At 43.9% G+C, this 19,212-nt stretch overlaps 1 protein-coding gene across 7 annotated transcripts in view; it reads left to right on the top strand.

Annotated features, from left to right (window-relative positions):
- The window catches only part of sulf1 (sulfatase 1), a 76,304-nt gene that overhangs the window by 53,482 nt on the left and 3,610 nt on the right, over positions 1–19,212 (top strand). For 5 of the 7 annotated variants that reach the window (XM_039617539.1, XM_039617538.1, XM_039617537.1 and 2 more), the window contains 17 exons: positions 2,216–2,510; positions 2,904–3,143; positions 3,829–3,980; positions 6,661–6,830; positions 9,471–9,621; positions 9,712–9,887; positions 10,053–10,181; positions 10,718–10,774; positions 12,777–12,903; positions 14,411–14,624; positions 15,159–15,405; positions 15,493–15,589; positions 15,684–15,778; positions 15,958–16,029; positions 16,807–16,979; positions 17,172–17,314; positions 17,528–17,651. In XM_039617539.1, the coding sequence (XP_039473473.1) occupies positions 2,336–2,510; positions 2,904–3,143; positions 3,829–3,980; positions 6,661–6,830; positions 9,471–9,621; positions 9,712–9,887; positions 10,053–10,181; positions 10,718–10,774; positions 12,777–12,903; positions 14,411–14,624; positions 15,159–15,405; positions 15,493–15,589; positions 15,684–15,778; positions 15,958–16,029; positions 16,807–16,979; positions 17,172–17,314; positions 17,528–17,651 (2,542 nt within the window). In that variant the 5' untranslated portion in view covers positions 2,216–2,335. Of the gene's footprint in view, positions 1–2,215; positions 2,511–2,903; positions 3,144–3,828; positions 3,981–6,660; positions 6,831–9,470; positions 9,622–9,711; positions 9,888–10,052; positions 10,182–10,717; positions 10,775–12,776; positions 12,904–14,410; positions 14,625–15,158; positions 15,406–15,492; positions 15,590–15,683; positions 15,779–15,957; positions 16,030–16,806; positions 16,980–17,171; positions 17,315–17,527; positions 17,652–19,103; positions 19,138–19,212 lie in introns of all 7 variants that reach the window. The other 2 variants (XM_039617541.1, XM_039617540.1) reach the window with 2 other exon arrangements.

Here is a 19,212-nt window from a genome sequence, read left to right as displayed (position 1 = left end):
CCAGAAAAAAGGGAGGGGGCCTGCATAATAACAGCCCTCATTCTACTGGGGGGGGTTTGTGTGGCACTTTATTAGCCCTGCAGTCATTTCAGACAGTATAGCTATTGACTCCACTGTAGATCAGCACCACAAGGTTTGCATCAGACACCACAATGAACCTTCTTTGTCTGTTTTGTCTAAGATGCAAGAAGAGGCCATTGCTTGGAATCGTTGGCATGTAAAATTGAATTTGCGCTGGGTGCTAACATTACACTCGCCGGCCGACTGGCTTACAGCTGATGTCAGGTCTTCTGCAGCTCTGATAGAAACAGAGACTTGAGCTTTGTCTAGATATGGGTTATGTGTCCTGTACATGGGAAGCGTTCCCAATTTGTGTAGGAGGACTTGGACCCACACGGCAGGAGAGTGTGTCTTTGTGGGATAAAGGCTCGTCTATGAGTTTCTGCGTGTCACCATATGTTTGTAAAGTAGTTTGTGTTGTGTGTGTAGCTCACTGCAAGGTTCTGTGCACTCTGCCACCCCGCACCAGAGGGGTGTTTGTCCAAACGGCGCCAATGTTTGCACAGGGCTGTCACGATGACTGGGCTGACTGGCTAGTCCAGACACAGCTCGTCTGAAACGCAGTGCACCAAAGTACTCTTAAAGCTCTGTCTGAAGCTCCGCTTATCATATCTAACATCTAACTGGAGAAGCAGCTGAAATAAACAGCGTAGTAGAGCAGGGTCAACATTGGGAGGTGTTGGGTATTGCAGATGATTTGCATCTACCTGATACACGACTAGAGTTTTAATTTCCTGATGCAAATTACCGAACAGAATCTTTACCGTCCTCGACTACCATCCAAACAACGCAGGTTAGTTCATTCTGGGCTGTGCGACAGATCAAAACACTTAAAGATACAAATCATTTATTAGGGTTGTTACTCTCTGCTGATTTGGACAGGCCTTTTGTGGAAATGATGGTAAGGGCGGAGCCACCCAGTGGGGTTTGGCCGGGCTCAGGTGTCATAGACCTGCCATTTGTTTTCAGGCCATTAACCCAGAATAGGGAGCAGTGTGGTGCCACTCAGTGGGAATGCTGTCCGCAAGGCACTTTTCACAGGTGGTGATGAGGTTCTCATTATTACAGCGTTACGGTTCATCTCACAGCCAGAAGTCATTCTTTCACATATATTTTATATATATTTGAAGGCATCTTTGAGTTCTTATTACATTTTAACTTTATTTTGTAGCACAACACTACCGGTATAATGTTTTGAATTTCTTTAGACTGGCTTTTCATTGGTATGGGAATAAAATCTGAGCTCAGGTTTATACTGGTATACATTTTACTTTACTGATCACTGGAATTTAGTCGGAGGATTCAGCTATGATGACTGTTATAGTGAGCAAGAGGCTGCCAAGTGATGACTCAGTGGTCATCTGTGATTCCCGACAGTGGCGTTGCGGTTAATGTAGTGGAACCCTCTCCCCGCCTCCAGTGCCTTTTTTTCTCCCCCCACTGGCCCTGTGTCATGCTTGACTCACCAGGGGGGTGACTTTTGAGTGGCAGGTAAAAGGGGGGCCACGATTGGCTCATGCAGGCGAGTGTTTCTGGGTGTGCAGCCAATGGCCTAATCTCATCACAGTTAGCTAAACAGCAGCTGTCCAGTAGGGATGGAGACTTTCCGTGCACGAGTGTGTTCTCTGACACGGTAGAAGAGTGGAAAACCAGGAAACGATAGAGAGAGATATAAAGAGAAAACTCCAAAAATAGGGGACTCGCGGGATTCTCTGAGGTGAGATCTGTGTTTCTAGATCTTCATTTTATTTGTTTTTGTTTAACTTTGACATAGTTGAGTATTTTCTTTTCTTTCAGATCAGGGAGTTGAGGTTGAGGGATTTTGTGTTCAGTATTAATGGAGTTTCCATCTGCACCCAGCATATATTTGAACTGCTGAATAAGTTTTCCTTGCTGGACCGTTAAGGGCTAAAGCCAATCTGTTTTGGCTTCCCTGTTTATGGATAAACTGTTCTGTTTGAGTGTGATTTGTGACCATCTGCACAGAAGTTACCTGAAGTAAATGTGCTTAAATGCTCCAACAGGGATTCTGGCTTTCTGCAGGTGCAATGCAGTTTTCTCTTCCACGACTGTAAAACTGACCCTAAAGTTTCACCTCCCACCATGCTTATTGTTGTAATGTCTCCATACATTTTCCCCTCTTGTCTCCCCACAGTCCACCGCTGCTGCGAGAGCTGCACAAGTGTGAGTGAGCGGCCCGGCTGGTTCTCTCCCTCCCCTTCTCTCCATTAATCTCCTCCATCTACCCATCCTCTGGCCTGTTGTTTCAGTCGCCATGCTGATTCACTGGCTGTCCTGGTTGGCCCTCCTGTCGCTGGATTGGGCTCCAGGCAGCTGGGCCTTCACCACCACCAGGGCTCAGGGCCTCAGGGGTCGCGTCCAGAAAGACCGCAGAAACATCCGGCCCAACATCATCCTCATCATGACTGACGATCAGGATGTTGAGTTGGGTAAGGCTGCCTGGCAGAAACCCCTGGTCTTCCTGGAAATTTTCATTTTTTCTTCTATTTTTTTTCCCTATTTAAAAGAAAGGGTGCAGAGCTTATCTGAAATTCAGTGTTTTTCCCGGTCTTCAATCCTCTCTGTTCTAATGTGTTTCTTTGTCTTTGTGGTGATTTACATCAGGACTTCTGTAGTCTTTCTTGGCACATTAAATATTAAGTAGAGGCCATAAGCCACACCAGAATGGCCATCTGGTATCTCGTGTGCTGAATTGTAATTATTTGCCTTTCAGAGGACTGAATTACAGATTAAGTAAATACGAGTGAAAAACAGTATTTGCGTGTGTTTAATAAGATTTCACTGTAACTGTACAGCACTGATCACATTACCTCGCCCTCCAGGTTCTCTACAGGTAATGAATAAAACGCGCAAGATCATGGAGGATGGTGGCACTTCTTTCACCAATGCCTTTGTCACCACACCCATGTGCTGCCCGTCACGTTCTTCCATGCTGACGGGCAAGTACGTCCACAACCACAACACCTACACCAACAATGAGAACTGTTCCTCCCCTTCCTGGCAAGCTCAGCATGAGCCGCGCTCCTTTGCAGTCTACCTCAATGAAACTGGCTATAGAACAGGTTTGTGAATGCACACTCACACAAATATAATTGAGGCCTCTTTATTTCATGCCTGTGGTGTCTTCTTCTTATTTTTATGGAAAGTGGCAGTTTTGATAGTGACGATGGTTCACCTGTATGAGGTTCTCGGTTCTGATTAACAGAGTGTCAGTCACTACTAGCTCTAATCTCCTCCTGGCAATGCCATTCATATGTTAGTCAATGCAAATTTATACAGTAAGCTAGACTCCACATACCTGCCTGCCTGCCTGGCTGTCTGCTGTGAGAAATGCAAACACGTTGAGCGTGCCAGGTCGATGTCGTGTCTCATCAGACACTGTCTGCCTGAGTGATGGGCAGGCGTTGAACTGGGCAGCTCAGTGGGGTCCTGTGGGCTGCAGCTCGACCTGTGGTTTTGGAGTCGATGCGTTAGTCTGCAATTAGCCGTCTCTGGGACAGCCTGGCTTCCTGCCCAGCCTATCCGAGAATGCTGTCAGGGAATCCAGGGAAAAAGAGACAAGCAAAAATGTTAAACATCACATAAGCGCAGATAAAGTCACACAGACACACACAATTATGTTTTTTTTGTTGATGTTTTTTTACAGGCATTGCCTTAAGGAAGCAGTGCTTGTAACTGCATATATAAAGAAACTGCATATTAAAAGAGGCCCATCTCTCCCTTCTTTCTCTCATCTTTCTTCTGCAGCCTTCTTCGGCAAGTACCTCAATGAGTACAATGGCAGCTACATCCCACCTGGGTGGCGCGAATGGGTTGGATTGATCAAAAATTCCCGCTTCTATAATTATACTGTCTGTCGGAATGGTTACAAGGAGAAACATGGTGCTGATTATGCCAAGGTATGTGTTCTCATAATTCTTACGAAAAGGCTCTATTAGCTCAGTCCCTAATTTGTTTTGCCTTTATGACTTAATATTAAGACTTCACATGACAAATTGCAGGTTCCACTCACTTGTAAATACAGACAGTGAAGCAGCTTATGGCTGTGTGGTGATTCAGGATGGCAGGAATTTTCTCTTGAGGATTAAAGGGAACGAGCTGAGTTGGCGCCTCCTATTTCTGCAGCATCCCTTTATTATGATGCACCTTTCCTCAATATTTAGACACTATAAAAGTGGTGCATCTTTATGAGAAGCCAGCTTGCCAACTTGTGAGAAAAACCAACCTGCACTTGTTTTTGTCTCTCACTCTTATTCTTCCTCTTTGTATCTCACTATCAAGTTTTGCAGAATGAGTTTGTGCTGTAATACCACTGTTTGCTACTGCTGGGGGATGAACACTGTGGTTACACTGTCTTTTTGTAGCTCTAGATGGCATCGGTCATCAATCTTCCCCAAATGTTTTTGTAAGAGCTGTCAGTTTGTTTTCGCAAGTCCGTGCCAATATCTCCCTAGGTTGCGCAGTGCTGGATATACAAGAAATCCATGTGGCGGGCTGGCCTATGAGATGGGCAAACAAATGTTTGGATTGCTACTTCTCTGCCAACTTGGACCAAGGTGTAAAATTACCCACAGGCTTAGGCCGGTGTGTTTACATGACACGGACTCGGTCAGCAGATTGTGGTTTACAACCAAATGGACACAATATTTTCTGTTTACTGCCAAAGCCCATCAACATGCTGCCACCAGGACAACCGCAGTTCTTTAGGTTCGGATGGGGTGAGAAGGTCAGAGTATCTGCGCAGAGTGCATCTTGCACATCATGTCACTGATTAAGATGCAGACCCTGCCCTGTGATTTCATCCAGTTGGGTCCTGTTTGATTTTTCATCTGTAGGAGGATGAGTTAATTGAGGTGAAGGGTTTTGTCAAACACTCTTGAGTGAGATTTAGTTTCAGAATATCATCCAATGGAGTAATGCTTGTATTCAAATCCCATGACAGTAGAGCAACAACTCTAACAGCTGTGATATTATAAAGTGTCTCACTGCTAATTTGACAGATGTGCAATCTTGTAACTTTGAAAAAACAATAAATGTTGTAAATGTAAACCTATAAAACACTGCTGCATTGGCTGTCCTGCAGGTCATTTAAAAACTTATAAGGATTACAAATTAAATAGATGAATGATTTTGGGAAATGAAACCATGTACTAATGGGGTGCCATTGGGTGAGTGCCACTTACTATTACCAATCAGCTCCAAAAGGGAAAAGTGATATTCTTCACCTCCCTGACTATTTCAGAGTCACTGGCCAGGCATTCCCCACGACACTGTCACTTCCTTTTGACCTGCCAGAGCTCTCAGCAGCGGCGGCTCAGATTTGGGAGCTGGCAACATAAAGTGCACGGCGGTGCTTTGCCATGTGCACATAATCATCGGCCTCCACGGGCATGTACAGCCGCCAGGCCATTAAAGCTGGTCTAGCTGTAAAACCTATTAATAGAGACAAGATGAATCAGCCAAACCCACTTCTGACATTTCAGGGAAATCACCCGTTACCCTTTGATTCTCAGCCTGGCACTCCCTTTCATTTGTTGTATGCCAGGCAGCAACAACAGGTACAATGGTTGGTCTTCTCTTGGAAACTTGGCGAATGCTACTGTAATTTCAGTTCAAGGTGGGACCTGCTGTACAGTGTTGTGACAATTTCACATTTCCTGTGTCTAAGCTCTTCACATTAAGTTACAATTACATTCATCCAGTTGTTCTCTCTTTGCCTGTGGTGTTTAATTTAGAGAAACACAGCATTTGGCATCTTGAGGACTGTTGTTGGCGCTTGAGCTTATTTTCTGGTTTGATCCCTGGTTGCTCCAGTCTGTATGCCAAATATCCTTGGGCAAGATACTAACCTCAAGTTGCTCTCCCATGCATCCATCAGAGTATAAATGTGTGTAAATGTTAGATAGAAGAAGCATAGAAAAAAGTGCCTGTGTGAATGGGTGAATGAGGCAAGTTGTATAAAGCGCTTTGAGTGCTTAGGTAGAGAAGAAAAGCGCTGTATAATAACCAGTCCATTTACCATTTATATTACCCAAAGCCAATATCTCAGTTTCTTAAAAGACATTTTGTTGTCACTTTGTGTGAAAAAGACAGAAGGAAGCAGGGAGATGTAGCAGAAAGTGGGCAAAATAAAATGAAGTTAGCAGAAAGCAAATTTATCACAACATGCTATTTAAAAGGGCCTGGCCCCTCGCCATCAAGTGGTGTCACATTCAATAGTGCAGAGATTCACTGATGAGGCAACTGCCCACATACTGTATACACATACGCACACTCATTTACACACACACAGGCAAGCTGCCAGCTGTTGACTCGACAGATTGGTACTGTAGTGTACTCAATGGCCCCACTTCATATCCCCAATGGCCCCTCTCAATTTATTTGAAAGTGACTAGACGAAGGCAAGCAACATGTCACGGTGATTGGACTGCGAATGAGTTATGAAAGCATGTGTTGTGTAATTTATTTTCTTTTTTTTTTTTTGGTGTATATTTTCCCTCAGTTCCACATTTATTTCTAGCTTTCTCTTTGAGACTTTTCGCCCTTTTAACGAGCCTTATTTTTGCTCTTCTTTCAAAGGACTATTTCACAGACCTAATCACCAACGACAGCATCAGCTTCTTCCGCATGTCCAAGAAGATGTACCCGCACCGTCCCGTGATGATGGTCGTCAGTCACGCTGCTCCTCACGGCCCAGAAGACTCGGCGCCACAGTATGCCGAATTCTTCCCGAATGCTTCGCAGCACATGTAAGCAATACTCAGGCTCACGTTATCATACATGCTCAAACATATATACACTAATCAGGGTTTTGACACGGGAATTGGAGCCTTAGAGAAGAATGAAAAATGAGTGTTTAGGGCCCACATTTTGATTTCAGCCTTTGTCTCATTAACAGCCAAATTGTGTTTTTGCGATTTGGTTTGCCTAACGTTATTACAGTAAGTATGCACCCCGATCCCCACGAGATGACAGGTTGCTCTGAAGCCGCTGGGGGCGACGACTTGGCAAGCGTGAAATCAAAATGATTTATCATCCAAGAGTAGCTGAGGCGCATACCATAGGGAAGATCGGGAATGGCTTTTTAACGTAGCTGTGCTCTATGCCAAACCCACACTGGCCTCCAGCAGCTCTCATTGAGTTAAGGCAGCGCTGCAGTACTTTGGGTTGTTTCACTGGCACCAAGCCCTACTGCCTCACTGCACGGCTCAATGTGTGGAGGCATGGTGTTTTAGAGAATTAGATTTGGACTTGAAGGCTCAATACTCCCCTTTCTTTATGTTTCCCAGAGGTTTTAGTGTTCCTGCCTCTCACTTTCTGTCACACTTAACATTCTCATCTATTTATACTACCCCTCTGTCTCTCTATCTGTATATCTCTGTTTCTGTCACTCTGTTTACCTCTCCCCCCTTGTTTCCCAGTGTCATCTCCTTCTCTCTTTCCAGCTCGCTCTGCTTACCCCTTCCTCCCCGCCTGTGCAATTCGCAAAGGACTTCCTGACCCCGTCCATATCAATCAGCAGTTTCGCCCTGGAGCTCCTAGGACCAGAGGAATGCATTGTGCGCTCTGGAACACCCTTTGTGACATTATTAATTTATTTTTAGCTTGAGTCTCCGGGTGAAGGGGGTGGAGCTGGGGCCCACGAGTGACTAAAGGGGTTGCCCCAGTTATTGTGTGTGTGTTTGTGTAGATTAAGTGGTGAGATTACTATGGAGAGCCCAGGTGGTTGGCATGGTTGGGTGTTTGTTTGACTATAAACTTTCATAACAGCTATGGAAACACTTTTTTTTTCAGATGTTCAAATTTCTTTTTATGGGAATATTCTTGACACTGTTCCATTTTAAATTGGATTATGGAAAGATGACTTTGTAGTAGATGCCATCTACAGCTAGTGTGTTATGCACAGAGATGGAAAGAGACCGCGTGGCAGTTAAGGAGGAGCCGCTTCATAAATCAAAACAAGCGTCTGTACTTTTGACAGCACCAATAGCTGGGGATGGTTTGATGTTAATGTCATTAACATTCCTCAGGTGCTTTTACTCTCTCTGAGATGTGAACTATGTTCCCGACCTATTTTAAACACCCTAGATTTGGTGCGGTTTGTCAATGGCATGTCTTTCCCTAGCAGGGAGTGATAGATGCTATTCTGGCCATAGATTAACAACTTGCTTTATGGAAACTCTCTAATCTTCAAGCGTGCTGTGTCTTTTGTGTTTTTTTAAGGTTAGGAGGCATTTTAGGGTGCATGGAGTGCTCCTGTAAGCCAAGGATAATGTAGACAATAAGGTAGACCTACACTATATGCAACAGTATGCAGGTGTGACCTCTGCTATGGACTGGCGTCTTTCCACTGACATCTACATTCCTGGTTCCCTGGTGCTCAGCGCCCCCATACCTTGGTGGCCCATTGCCCAGAGACAGGTCCCTTTGTGGGTCTTATTAGACCGCCTGCTAAGTGGGTGAAGAGTTCACCCTTCTCACAAAGCAGGCCTGAGGAGACGAGGACAGAAGGCAGCTCAGTCAGTGAGGGCAAAGTAGCTCCCAAAGCAAGTCTTCATTAAGTATGCAAATTTTGAGGCTTTGGCTGCTTATTCAGGGGTAGAAGCTGTTCATTTATAAAGTGGATTACTTAAAGCTGAAGGGACACAACTTCACTGCTACTGAGATTCTGTCGGTTTCTACGCACATTATATATACTTTATATAATTTGTGTGCTATTTTGCTTTCAACTGCAGGAGATTTGCAGAACATCAGATGTTCCGCTTCCCTTTACTGCAAGCAGGGGAACACTTTCCTTCAGCTGAACACAAACTTGACAAACGCAAGCACTTCTCTCTCTGTCTTGCCTTTGTCCAATCTTATGATTCCCCGATTTCAAATGAGCATGACTTCTTTGCTTTTTGGTCCAGAAGTTGTTGCAAACCCGACTTTTGAGCCTATTATTTTCTTAAGCATGTGCCAACCCTCAAATGACTTGTCTTTGCCAGGAGTGTAGTGAAGCAAGGAGACTTGTGTCTGTGTGAGGAGGAGAGATCTGGTCTGAGAGAGGTGTGGAAAAACAGTCAAGGTGCTGGGTGCAAAGTGTTAAGACATTTCCCCCAGCAAACTGAGCGGCTATTGATGCTTGTCAAGCACAGTGGACAACTGTGGCACCTGCTGCTGAGCAGAGGTTTGTGAAAAGTAGCAGACAGGTGTTTTTGGCATCTTAAATGTTTTCCCCTTGGCTGTTAGGCGCTCTGATAAGTCGCATGTGGACACATCCAGAATGTTTTTCGTACTTCTACGTGAGTTAAACGGCAACACAATAAAAATGTTTGAGCTGTCAAATCCAAATAAAGCATTTTTTTTAACATACCCGTCTCCTTTCTCCTTTCCTTTTGCCCTTTCAGCACCCCGAGCTACAACTATGCCCCGAATATGGACAAACATTGGATCATGCAGTACACGGGCCCCATGAAACCGATCCACATGGAGTTCACCAACTTCCTCCATCGGAAAAGGCTACAGACGCTCATGTCTGTGGATGATTCAGTGCAGAAGGTATAAGTAATTATTAATGGATATGTAGTTACTGTAAATAATTGTGTAGTCTGCCATGGATCATTTTACTGATGCTTTGTTTTCACACAGATTTATGACATGTTGGAGGAAACTGGCGAACTGGACAACACTTACATCATTTATACAGCAGACCATGGATACCACATTGGTCAGTTTGGGTTGGTCAAGGGCAAGTCAATGCCTTATGATTTTGATATCCGTGTACCATTTTTCATGAGAGGACCGAATGTGGAGCCCGGGGCAGTGTAAGTAACTACGCAAATTTTTCTGTCACTATAAAAACATTCAGTAAGTCTTTACTGCACTCTTGTTGTCTTCTTTTAGTAAACTTCTGATATTTCAATCCATCAGTTTTATCACTTAAAATCTCTCTTGCAAGAATTAAGTCTTTCATGCTTGTACTGTTCCAGAAACCCTCATCTGGTGCTAAACATTGACCTGGCTCCCACATTTCTCCACATTGCTGGACTGGAGATCCCTCCAGACATGGATGGAAAGCCCATCCTTAAATTGCTGGAACAGGAACGGACTGGCAACAGGTTTGTGTGGATCCATTATACCATGCTGTAATGGATACTATGTACATGTAATTCCACAGTGTGCATATGCGCAACAACTCTGTCTATTGACTTCTATTGAGCAAATGCAAATTTCCATAGCCAAAATGATGGCTTTTGCTCCAGCTGGGCAGAGTGGGTTTGGGGCAATTTGGCAGATTTTCCTTGGCTGTGGGACTTTGGCTGGGATACACTGAGGTTCTTCTTTATGAAGTTTCCTGTAGAATTTGTTTGCAAACTGAATCATTTTTTGTCTCCAGCAAACCCACTGTACTAACTGTGTATAAAAGGAATGCAAGATTATTGTGCCTTGCACAATGAATCTATTTATAATAAATCTGCACGAAAATGTTTTTACAGAAAAACTTAGCACAATCCCTTTAATACTAAAAGAGGTCCTGAGCTTGCTGCGATTAACTTCCATAATTTTGACTAGCTTTGTTCCCACCGTGCTGTAGCTGATAGTGAGTGCTTAAGCCATATGAAGCTTATGAACTTTGTACGTTTTGTTTTCCCAGATTCAAACCAAACCGGAAACCCAAAGTCTGGAGAGACACATTCCTTGTGGAGCGAGGGTAAACCGGCTTTCTTTATTCCCTTTCCACACCACAAACACATCCGTGTCACTGCAGAGCCCTGTGTGTCACATAAACCTGATGAAAACATTCAAATGAACCCGAAATGTGCAGGGCTCGATGCGCGTTCCCTTTTCGAGCAACACATCTGCTTTTCCCGGTTATTTGTTATCTGACAGACATTTCCTGACCACACTCGGCTTGGACGGCAGTGATGGTGTAACAAATTGAAAGTGTTCTAAGTTGTTTGGCGAAGCTAAAATGCCTGGAAAATTATGACAGTTCATGCAAGGGGCGCTGACACATGTAACCAGGTCATTTAGATAAAAAAAGGAAAAAGAAAACAAGCTATCGAGTCTTTGTCTCCTCAGGGGGGAGCCTTGCATATATTAAGTACACAATCCTATATCACAGCCCTAAACTTGACTTAGCTTGCACCAATGGAGACAGGAGGAAGATACATTTCAGTAACATGGGAGGACTAGACATACGCAAAATAAACAAAGGCTAGCCAGGCTCAGGATGATGTTACCTGAGGAATAGCTGGAAGCCTCACACTCAATCCACTCACAGGACATGTCACCAACTTTCCCAGTGTGGAATGCAGGAGCCACACTGCAGAAAACACTTGACTGTTTCCCCAAGGCCGTTTTCTGATTCCATCCAGTGTGTGTCCTTTCACAAACCCTGTCAGTTCTTTATTTAACCTCCTCTGCCACAAGATATATGTTGCAGAAAATGATACCTCCAAGCTGTCAGTCCACTTTTGTTCACTGAACATGCTTAGCTGTGCTAATGCCAGGGGTACACTGACAGAAACATGACAACCGAGGAGGGAAATAATCCCGTCAAGCTCGACTTTACGATATACAGCTGCCCGGGGGTTAAAAAAAAATAGGTTGAAGCAACAAGAAAAGAAAGGCATGAGGGCACTCGTATGAAAACAAAAGGCAAGAGAACAATCGCTGGCTGAAGGCAGATTGTGCTGGCAGCACAGTCTGTGTAACTGTGTAAAAGGAGAAAAATTAAAATGAAAAATGCTATATATTACAATGTTACATTCTTCTTTACAGCTGCTGTTACTGCTACATCACCGCTATCGTTTCCTCACATGTATTCAAGAGAATAAAAGATGCTTTGGCAGCCGGCTGACGTTTAAATCTGTTCCTCAGTTAAACTCTAAACTCTTTTTAAATGACGTCCACAGGTCCACTTTTCTTTAAGTGATAAGATTAGCCTCCATTAACTTGACTCTATTGACACAAATACAGTAGTTGAAGTTTTATCTGCAGTTCCTGCACCAGTCATGTGATATGTTGTCTGATTTAATGACCTCACATGACCTTACAGTACTACATCTGAGCCTGTGAAATGCTGAATGACAGCTGGGACTGACTGTGTTGTTTAAAACTCCATGTACGTAATGCAGCAATCAGGGAGGGTCTTTAACAACTGTTTGCTCTTTAATCACTCTTGGCTGAAGGCAAGATACGTCAGCCGAGCTAGCGTGTGAACATTGGCTGGTTCCCGCCAAAGAAGAGGGCAACAAAAAACGAAACACTGCAGTGGCCTTCCTGTGTAAGGGGACAGGTTGTTCTGTGCCTCACTGGCATCTTCATTCTGTTTGTGACTGCTGTGACTAGCCGAGGTATAATGGCAGAGGAAGGACAGTGGTGTTGGCATGGCTGTAGCAGAGACTTAGCCAGTGTTTGTGGTGGTGGTTGTAAAGGAAAAGGGGACAGGGCAGTTGAATTTGACGCCAAGCTGAGGTCAAACAGCTTGGCGTGGACCTGAGCAGCGGTGTGAGGCTAAGCTGAACTCCATACCCTCTGGCACGTACACGCACTACATAAGTTATTCATTCGCTGGCCATGCAAACGCACAAGGCTGGCTATGACAGAATGTAAAAACAGGACAGCTTCATTCACCTTGTGTAGCAAACAGACTCCCTGGAAAAGTCACTCCATTGTTACGGTTTTGCTTTTCTTGTTTTGTCGTGCAGGAAGATCCTGAGAAAAAAGGATGACTCAGTGAGTACTCAACACAGCAACAGTCTCCCCAAGTACAAGAAGGTCAGAGAGACTTGCCAGCAGGCTGAATTCCAGACACCGTGTGAACAGCCCGGACAGGTAAAGGAGAAACACCCATTTACACACAAGCGCATTTCTTCTTTCTGCAACTCTTTGACCACATGAGTGCCCTGATATATCCACTAAAGAAAGCCGATGCAATTATTTTGAAGTGACCTCTTAGCTGCCTTTTGAACTGTTCTACAAAGCCACAACTGGTTTATAATTGGACCGCTTTACACCGTTTTGTGGTGCGCTAATTGGTACATCCCCTTGATCTATGCCCATGAATTTTCTGCCAGACCAACAGCCAAATAGTAGAGGTTGTGGCCCCGGAACAGACAGGCCAGAATAAGACAAATTATTACAAATGTCCTGTAGTATTCAATTACAGACATTTCTAAGGGTCTGACTAATGCAAACCAGATCCATCATAACGAACACCTCACTGTGTGTATAACAATGAGGAGCAATAAGCATCAGAGGTGTATACCGCATCATATAATGCAAGTGAAAGTATGGGCTCATCATGTGTGCTCATAAGTATATCTAGTGTGTTGAAGTGATTGCAAGTAGCTTCTTATTAATGGTTTAACTATACCCTCATATAAGCAACCTGGAGGCCAGTGAAATGTTTCTTGCTCAAAGCAAACAAATGCTTTATCTCTCCTTTTCATCCATGGTAACACATTTTATTACAGTTATCTTATTTTGTTAACAGTGGAAAATCTCAACATGGATCAGTATCAGGATGATATCCTTAAACTCTATAATATATTATTCTGCTTTTCTGCTGCGGCAGTGATACTCTTATACCTTTAAAGCACCCGCAGGAGGGCGAGGGGGAAGGAGAAAGAAAGACGGAGATTGTTCTCCTCCTCCAGTGACAGTACATCGCTCTCTCTCGCTCTCACGTCTTGTCTAATGCTGATATAACAGCCCTGTTTGGTCTGTAAGCTCTTCCAAAAGAAACCCGATCTGCCTTATAGCCCTTTGTTTGGACCCTCGTTCCCACACTCAGCCCTCATCATCTATACCAAACTTTACAGATGTGTCTCTTTCGTTTACTCGAGACCCAACCAGCGGCACTACTCACAGCAATTAGCTTCAAAACTTTCTTTTCCCGGCGTGAATTCATGTTGGGAAATGGCGCGGGGGATGACTGCGATTGTATGGACATGTATTTACACAATTACACTAGTGACGCACATAGAATGGACATACCCAATGTGAAAACGATATGGGTCTCCACTTTGTTTTCTAGAAACCAGACAGACCCAATTGGTCTCATGCTTTAGTTTTGGTTGATCTTTCTCGCTGCTTTTGGATGCCGTTCTTTCCCACAGGCTCTGATCTGATCTGATATGTCTGTTAGAAGCATGCGCTCATTTTCCTAAAGGTTTAGTTGTGAAATCTCAAATTGTGCTGTCATATCATTAACATCTAAGGCACTAATTAGCCATACCAAAAAAAATAAAATAAAATGTGTTCATTGCTGTTGCAAGGAAACTTTGGTTTATTTTTTGTTGCAAGCCTGTCGTGCTACCAAAAGTAATTCTTTCTGCAGAAATGGCACTGCGTTGAGGAGATCACAGGGAAGTGGAGGATACAGAAGTGTAAAGGTGGTTCCAAAGAAGGCTCCAGGAAGAGAGCCCGCAGCCTGAAGCCCCGTAACAGTTTCGACAACAGGGAGAGGGCCTGCGACTGTGGAGACGCACAGTACAAACCATCCAAGACCGAACGCCGCTCCCACCGACAGTTTCCTTCCTCAACAAGCCGCCGTGAGTATACCCAAACCTGCTCTTTCTTCTTGTAATATAGAGGGACAGTGATTTAATTGAAACCATGGCAAAATGCACATACATGTGTGTAAGATTATTTCACTTCAAAAAGAAGAGCTTTTGTTTTCTTAAACAGTCCCATTAATGTCTGTCTCTCAGTACTAGAAAGAGAAATCTTTAAAGCCTCAAGTTTTTATTCCCGGCAATGGATTTTTTATGCTCTAAAGCGAGACGCATGCATGGAAAAAGCAAACACTCTGCAACAGGTCCTGGAATTTATGCTCTGGACGTGCCTTTGTGCATGCGTGGGCTGTTGGGACTTTGTTATCAAATGGTCTGATGCCCTCTGATGTGTCTTGGAAACGGTACAACTGAAGTATGAAGATGTAATAAGCCTTAAAGATTCAGATAGGATATCCTACCAAAAATCAGTTGGTGTATTAGGACGCTGGCTTTTACTTCATTGCGATGTTGAAATAAGGTGGAAATGAGAGTAAAAAGAAATGCATAGCATCCTTTTTTTCTTTTTAATAGGCTATCGCCCACGTTTCGTCCACACTCGACCTGCCAGGTCTCTGTCTGTGGAGTTTGAAGGTCAAATATATGATATTGACCTTCAGGCAGATGATCAGTCAGCTGTCCGTCCTCGTGTCATCTCCAAGCGTCACTACAACCCAGAGGAACCGGAATATGAGCTGGGGTCTGACGACGGTTCAGAGGAGATGCTGGCAGATGATACAAATGCAGTCGGATACCCGAACTCTGTGAAAGTTACCCACAAGTAAGCAATCAAATTTCCCCTCTCACTTACATTTCTCTGCATCAATAAAGTAGTATATAGTAGGGGGGGGGATTGTGTCTTTTTTAGGTGTTACATCCTCGTAAATGACAGCGTCCACTGCGAGAGAGAAATCTACCAGTCCCCCAGAGCATGGAAGGATCATAAGAGCTATGTGGACCAGGAGGTGAGTGTATGAGGTTCAATATGAGGCTCTTGGACAGTTTTCTGGGTATTTTTTTTATTAAAGGTCATTGCTTGTATTGCTTATATATTTCTAGATTGAAGCACTTCAAGAAAAAATGAAAAAACTGCGAGAAGTAAGAGGTCATCTGAAGAGGACACGGCCAGATGATTGTGACTGTGGAAAGAAGAGGTCAGTCACTTATATTTCACCTTAAAAAATACATTTATCTCTCTAGTATTGTTGGAAAAGTTGATTTTATAGCTTGTTTTAGGCCTTATTCCAAACCCTGCTGGACTGCATAGATAAAAAAAACAACAACAAAAAAACAACTTTTCTTCCACGGTCCTTTTTCTGTTCATAAAAAACAGCTATTATAGCAAAGGACACAGAAACAAGGCAGAGAGATTGAAGAGCAGGAATGATCAACTCCATCCGTTTAAGTGAGTTTCTCTTCCCCTTTTAATTCTGAGTTTGCCCTATTTAGTTTCAGCATTTTATCTATCAGTTAACACTGACCATGAAATCTGCAACTGATTGAAAATGTGCAAATGGTGTGTGCTGTGATGCTCTTTAACCGTACATCTGCATGGTGGTCCCTGCATGGCGGGTGTAACACGAATCCATCACTAAAGCTCATCTTCATTTTCGGTTGCTTTGTAGCTCACAGTTGAACACTCCATCATGTACGTTTACTTTGGTGTGTTAATGATGTATGCGATCCTAAAATACACACAAGTTTCTAAAGAAGGCATGCCATCTATAAATGGTCCCTCAATAGACTTTAAATGACAAAGCAGATGTTGTCATTGTGTGTGTGTGTGTCTGGAAGTGATTGAGTTGCATGGAAAGACAGAATGATCCAGCAGAGAGGGGAATCAGTCAGTCCCTCAAACACAGTGATCGGCTTGCACCAGGAAACACTGGGAACCGATTATGCCAATGTAAAGCAGCTGTTTCTCGCAGTGCCTGCCGTGTGTTCGGGCTGGAGGAAGAGGGGACAGTGGCTAGAATGTCATTCCAGAGAAAATTGGAAATACTGTAGTAAGGCCTCAAACATGAAAGTAAACAGGCTGTCATAGCCTGGCATCAGCGAGGCCTTCTGGAAGTCCCCTCTGTATCCCCCCAATTACTGCGGTTACTGGCACCAAGGAGGGTAGGGGCTGATGTCATGTTTGCGTCACGCCTTTGTAATCCTCTCTCACGTTTCTGTCTGACAGAGAGGCTGCGCAGGACATAGACGGGAAGGCCCAGTTGTACAACGAGATCCGCAGGAGAAAGAAGGAAAGGAAGGAGAAGAAGCGCCAGAGGAATGGCGACGACTGCAGCCTGCCAGGCCTCACTTGCTTCACGCATAACAATGACCACTGGCAGACGGCTCCCTTCTGGACACGTGCGTTTATTAGCTTCAGTCTCCAAACATCAGCGAAATAATGATAGTTTGTTTGATCAGTGTTTAACATGATGTAGATCTGGTTGTCAAACATTCGTAAAATTTCCATTCATTTAATGAGTTTCATGTTTTCGCCTGAAATAATGGTCAGGATTAGGACTGACGGCAGCGACTGTGTCGTTTATTTCGTAGTGGGGGCATTCTGTGCGTGCACCAGCTCCAACAACAACACGTACTGGTGCCTGCGAACAATCAACGAGACCCACAACACGCTCTTCTGCGAATTCTCCACCGGCTTCCTGGAGTACTTTGACCTCAACAGTGACCCCTACCAGGTGGGTGAACATCTGTCTACAATCAGTCAGCTGTGCTCTCGCTCTCTCTCGCTGCGTTTGTCTGCTTTGTCACTCTTAAACCATTTTCATTGGCTCCTGCGTTATAAAACTCATCTATTAAAGAACAGGTGGTGTTAGTAACAAGAAGATATAACATCATGACAGTAAAACAAGTTTTGTGTGTGTGTGTGTGTGTGTGTGTTGTGTTGGCAGCTTACCAACGCGGTATATGCAGTGGATCGAGAGGTGCTGAACACACTCCATGCCCAGCTCATGGAGATGAGGAGTTGTCAAGGATACAAGCAGTGTAACCCTCGCCCTAAAGGCTTGGATACAGGTAAAAAAAAAAATGTAATTAAAATAAAAGAATCCTCTTTCAGTCTGTTTGTTCCCCCTTTGAGTGAAGAACTGGGTTTAGTGGTAGTTGTGATGCCAATAAAGACTGAAACAGATTCTACAAACAGAAGAATCAGACTGAATGAAGCGTGTAATAAATGGTATCGTTAATATAACTCGTAATCTGAGGGACGATGTGATAATATTTGTGTTCCAGTCTTCCACAGTGTGTGTCTTCTGTGGTTTGGATCTGTCTCAGTCTCGGTCTTGTGTGCATTTGTACATCTCTGCATGGTGCATGTGTTTGGGAATGATCCACTCAGTTTGCTCAAATTTCAGGTGGAGGTCAAGTAATCATGACTGAGATATGCATTCCCTTTGTTTCCTGTGTTTTCTTCCCATATACCCACACACCCACACATGCACTGTGACTTGTCTTTCAGCTCAGGATCTCCCACTCTACTGGAATATATTCTGAATTTATCAAAGAAAAAAGAAAAATACAGGGCCAGGTTACAGTTGTGCATCGTGGCCAATCTTCCCCTTTGTGAGTCACCGAGTGTTAGGGATATTATTTGGAGGACTCTGTCATCACAGCAATTGAGGCTGTCGTTTTATTTGAGCCTGTCACGCATCGGTGCTATAGGCAGCCACAATATATTTATTTATTTATTTTTATCACCACCAATTGGTCCAAGGATCATTAAAAGAAGACATCCCGGTGATGGAGGCGGTTAATAAGTAATGTCACTGTGACCTAAGCCCGTAAAGGCTGAGCTATACAGCGTTTGTGTGTGGCATGAACTGGCTGCGTTGTTTATGTCCCGAGGATAAAACTTTCATGTCTGTAATTACCAGCTGGAGAGTGGAGCACTGGAGCGGCCAAAGCTGCTCTGAGAAACCTGATTGTGTTTCAGCGCTGGCATGCTGGTCTTGTCAAATCCGTGCCAGCACATGTCACAAAACAGCCGAAAATCTCTTACTTGCACTGGCTGCCCTTTCTCAGTTACGGTGCCAGCTCTGTGAACCAATGAAATTACTGTTGTGGTTCAATCAAGTGATGTTTTAGTTGGAAAATTAGATTATTAAAATTTTAACGGTGGGGTGAAATGGGTGCAGCAGAATCTATTTGTGATGTGTGACTTAACCCTCAGCAATCACCTGACTGGATAACCTTTTTGCTTTTGAAGGGGATAACCTGTAAAGTGAGCGCCTGATCAGACCACTTAACTCTGAATCTCCTCATCTCTAAACCCAGCCCAGTCATAAGACCTTTCAGACTTTTTCCTCCATTGTCTCCTCATACCTCCTCCTAATCATCCAATGATTGCGTTTCTCCATAGCATATAGGAGCGGTGCATGAAGACGTCTTCAGTGTGAATGATCTGTTTGTTTCCCTCCCACATCTCCTTGAATCAAAGCATTAACAATCGACTGCTTTTATTTTTATCAGGAGGTAAAGATGGAGGAAGCTTTGAGCCACACAGGTATTCTCCAAGTTTTTGTTTCTCTTCAGTGGCTTATTTTTTTTCTCCTCCCTTTAACACCTGCATGGGCCCAAC

This window comes from Oreochromis aureus, linkage group 9 (genome assembly GCF_013358895.1).
Source record: "Oreochromis aureus strain Israel breed Guangdong linkage group 9, ZZ_aureus, whole genome shotgun sequence".
Lineage (NCBI taxonomy): Eukaryota > Metazoa > Chordata > Actinopteri > Cichliformes > Cichlidae > Oreochromis > Oreochromis aureus.
The sequence above is the reverse complement of the archived record's forward strand: the minus strand, read 5'-3'. Positions and strand labels throughout refer to the sequence as shown.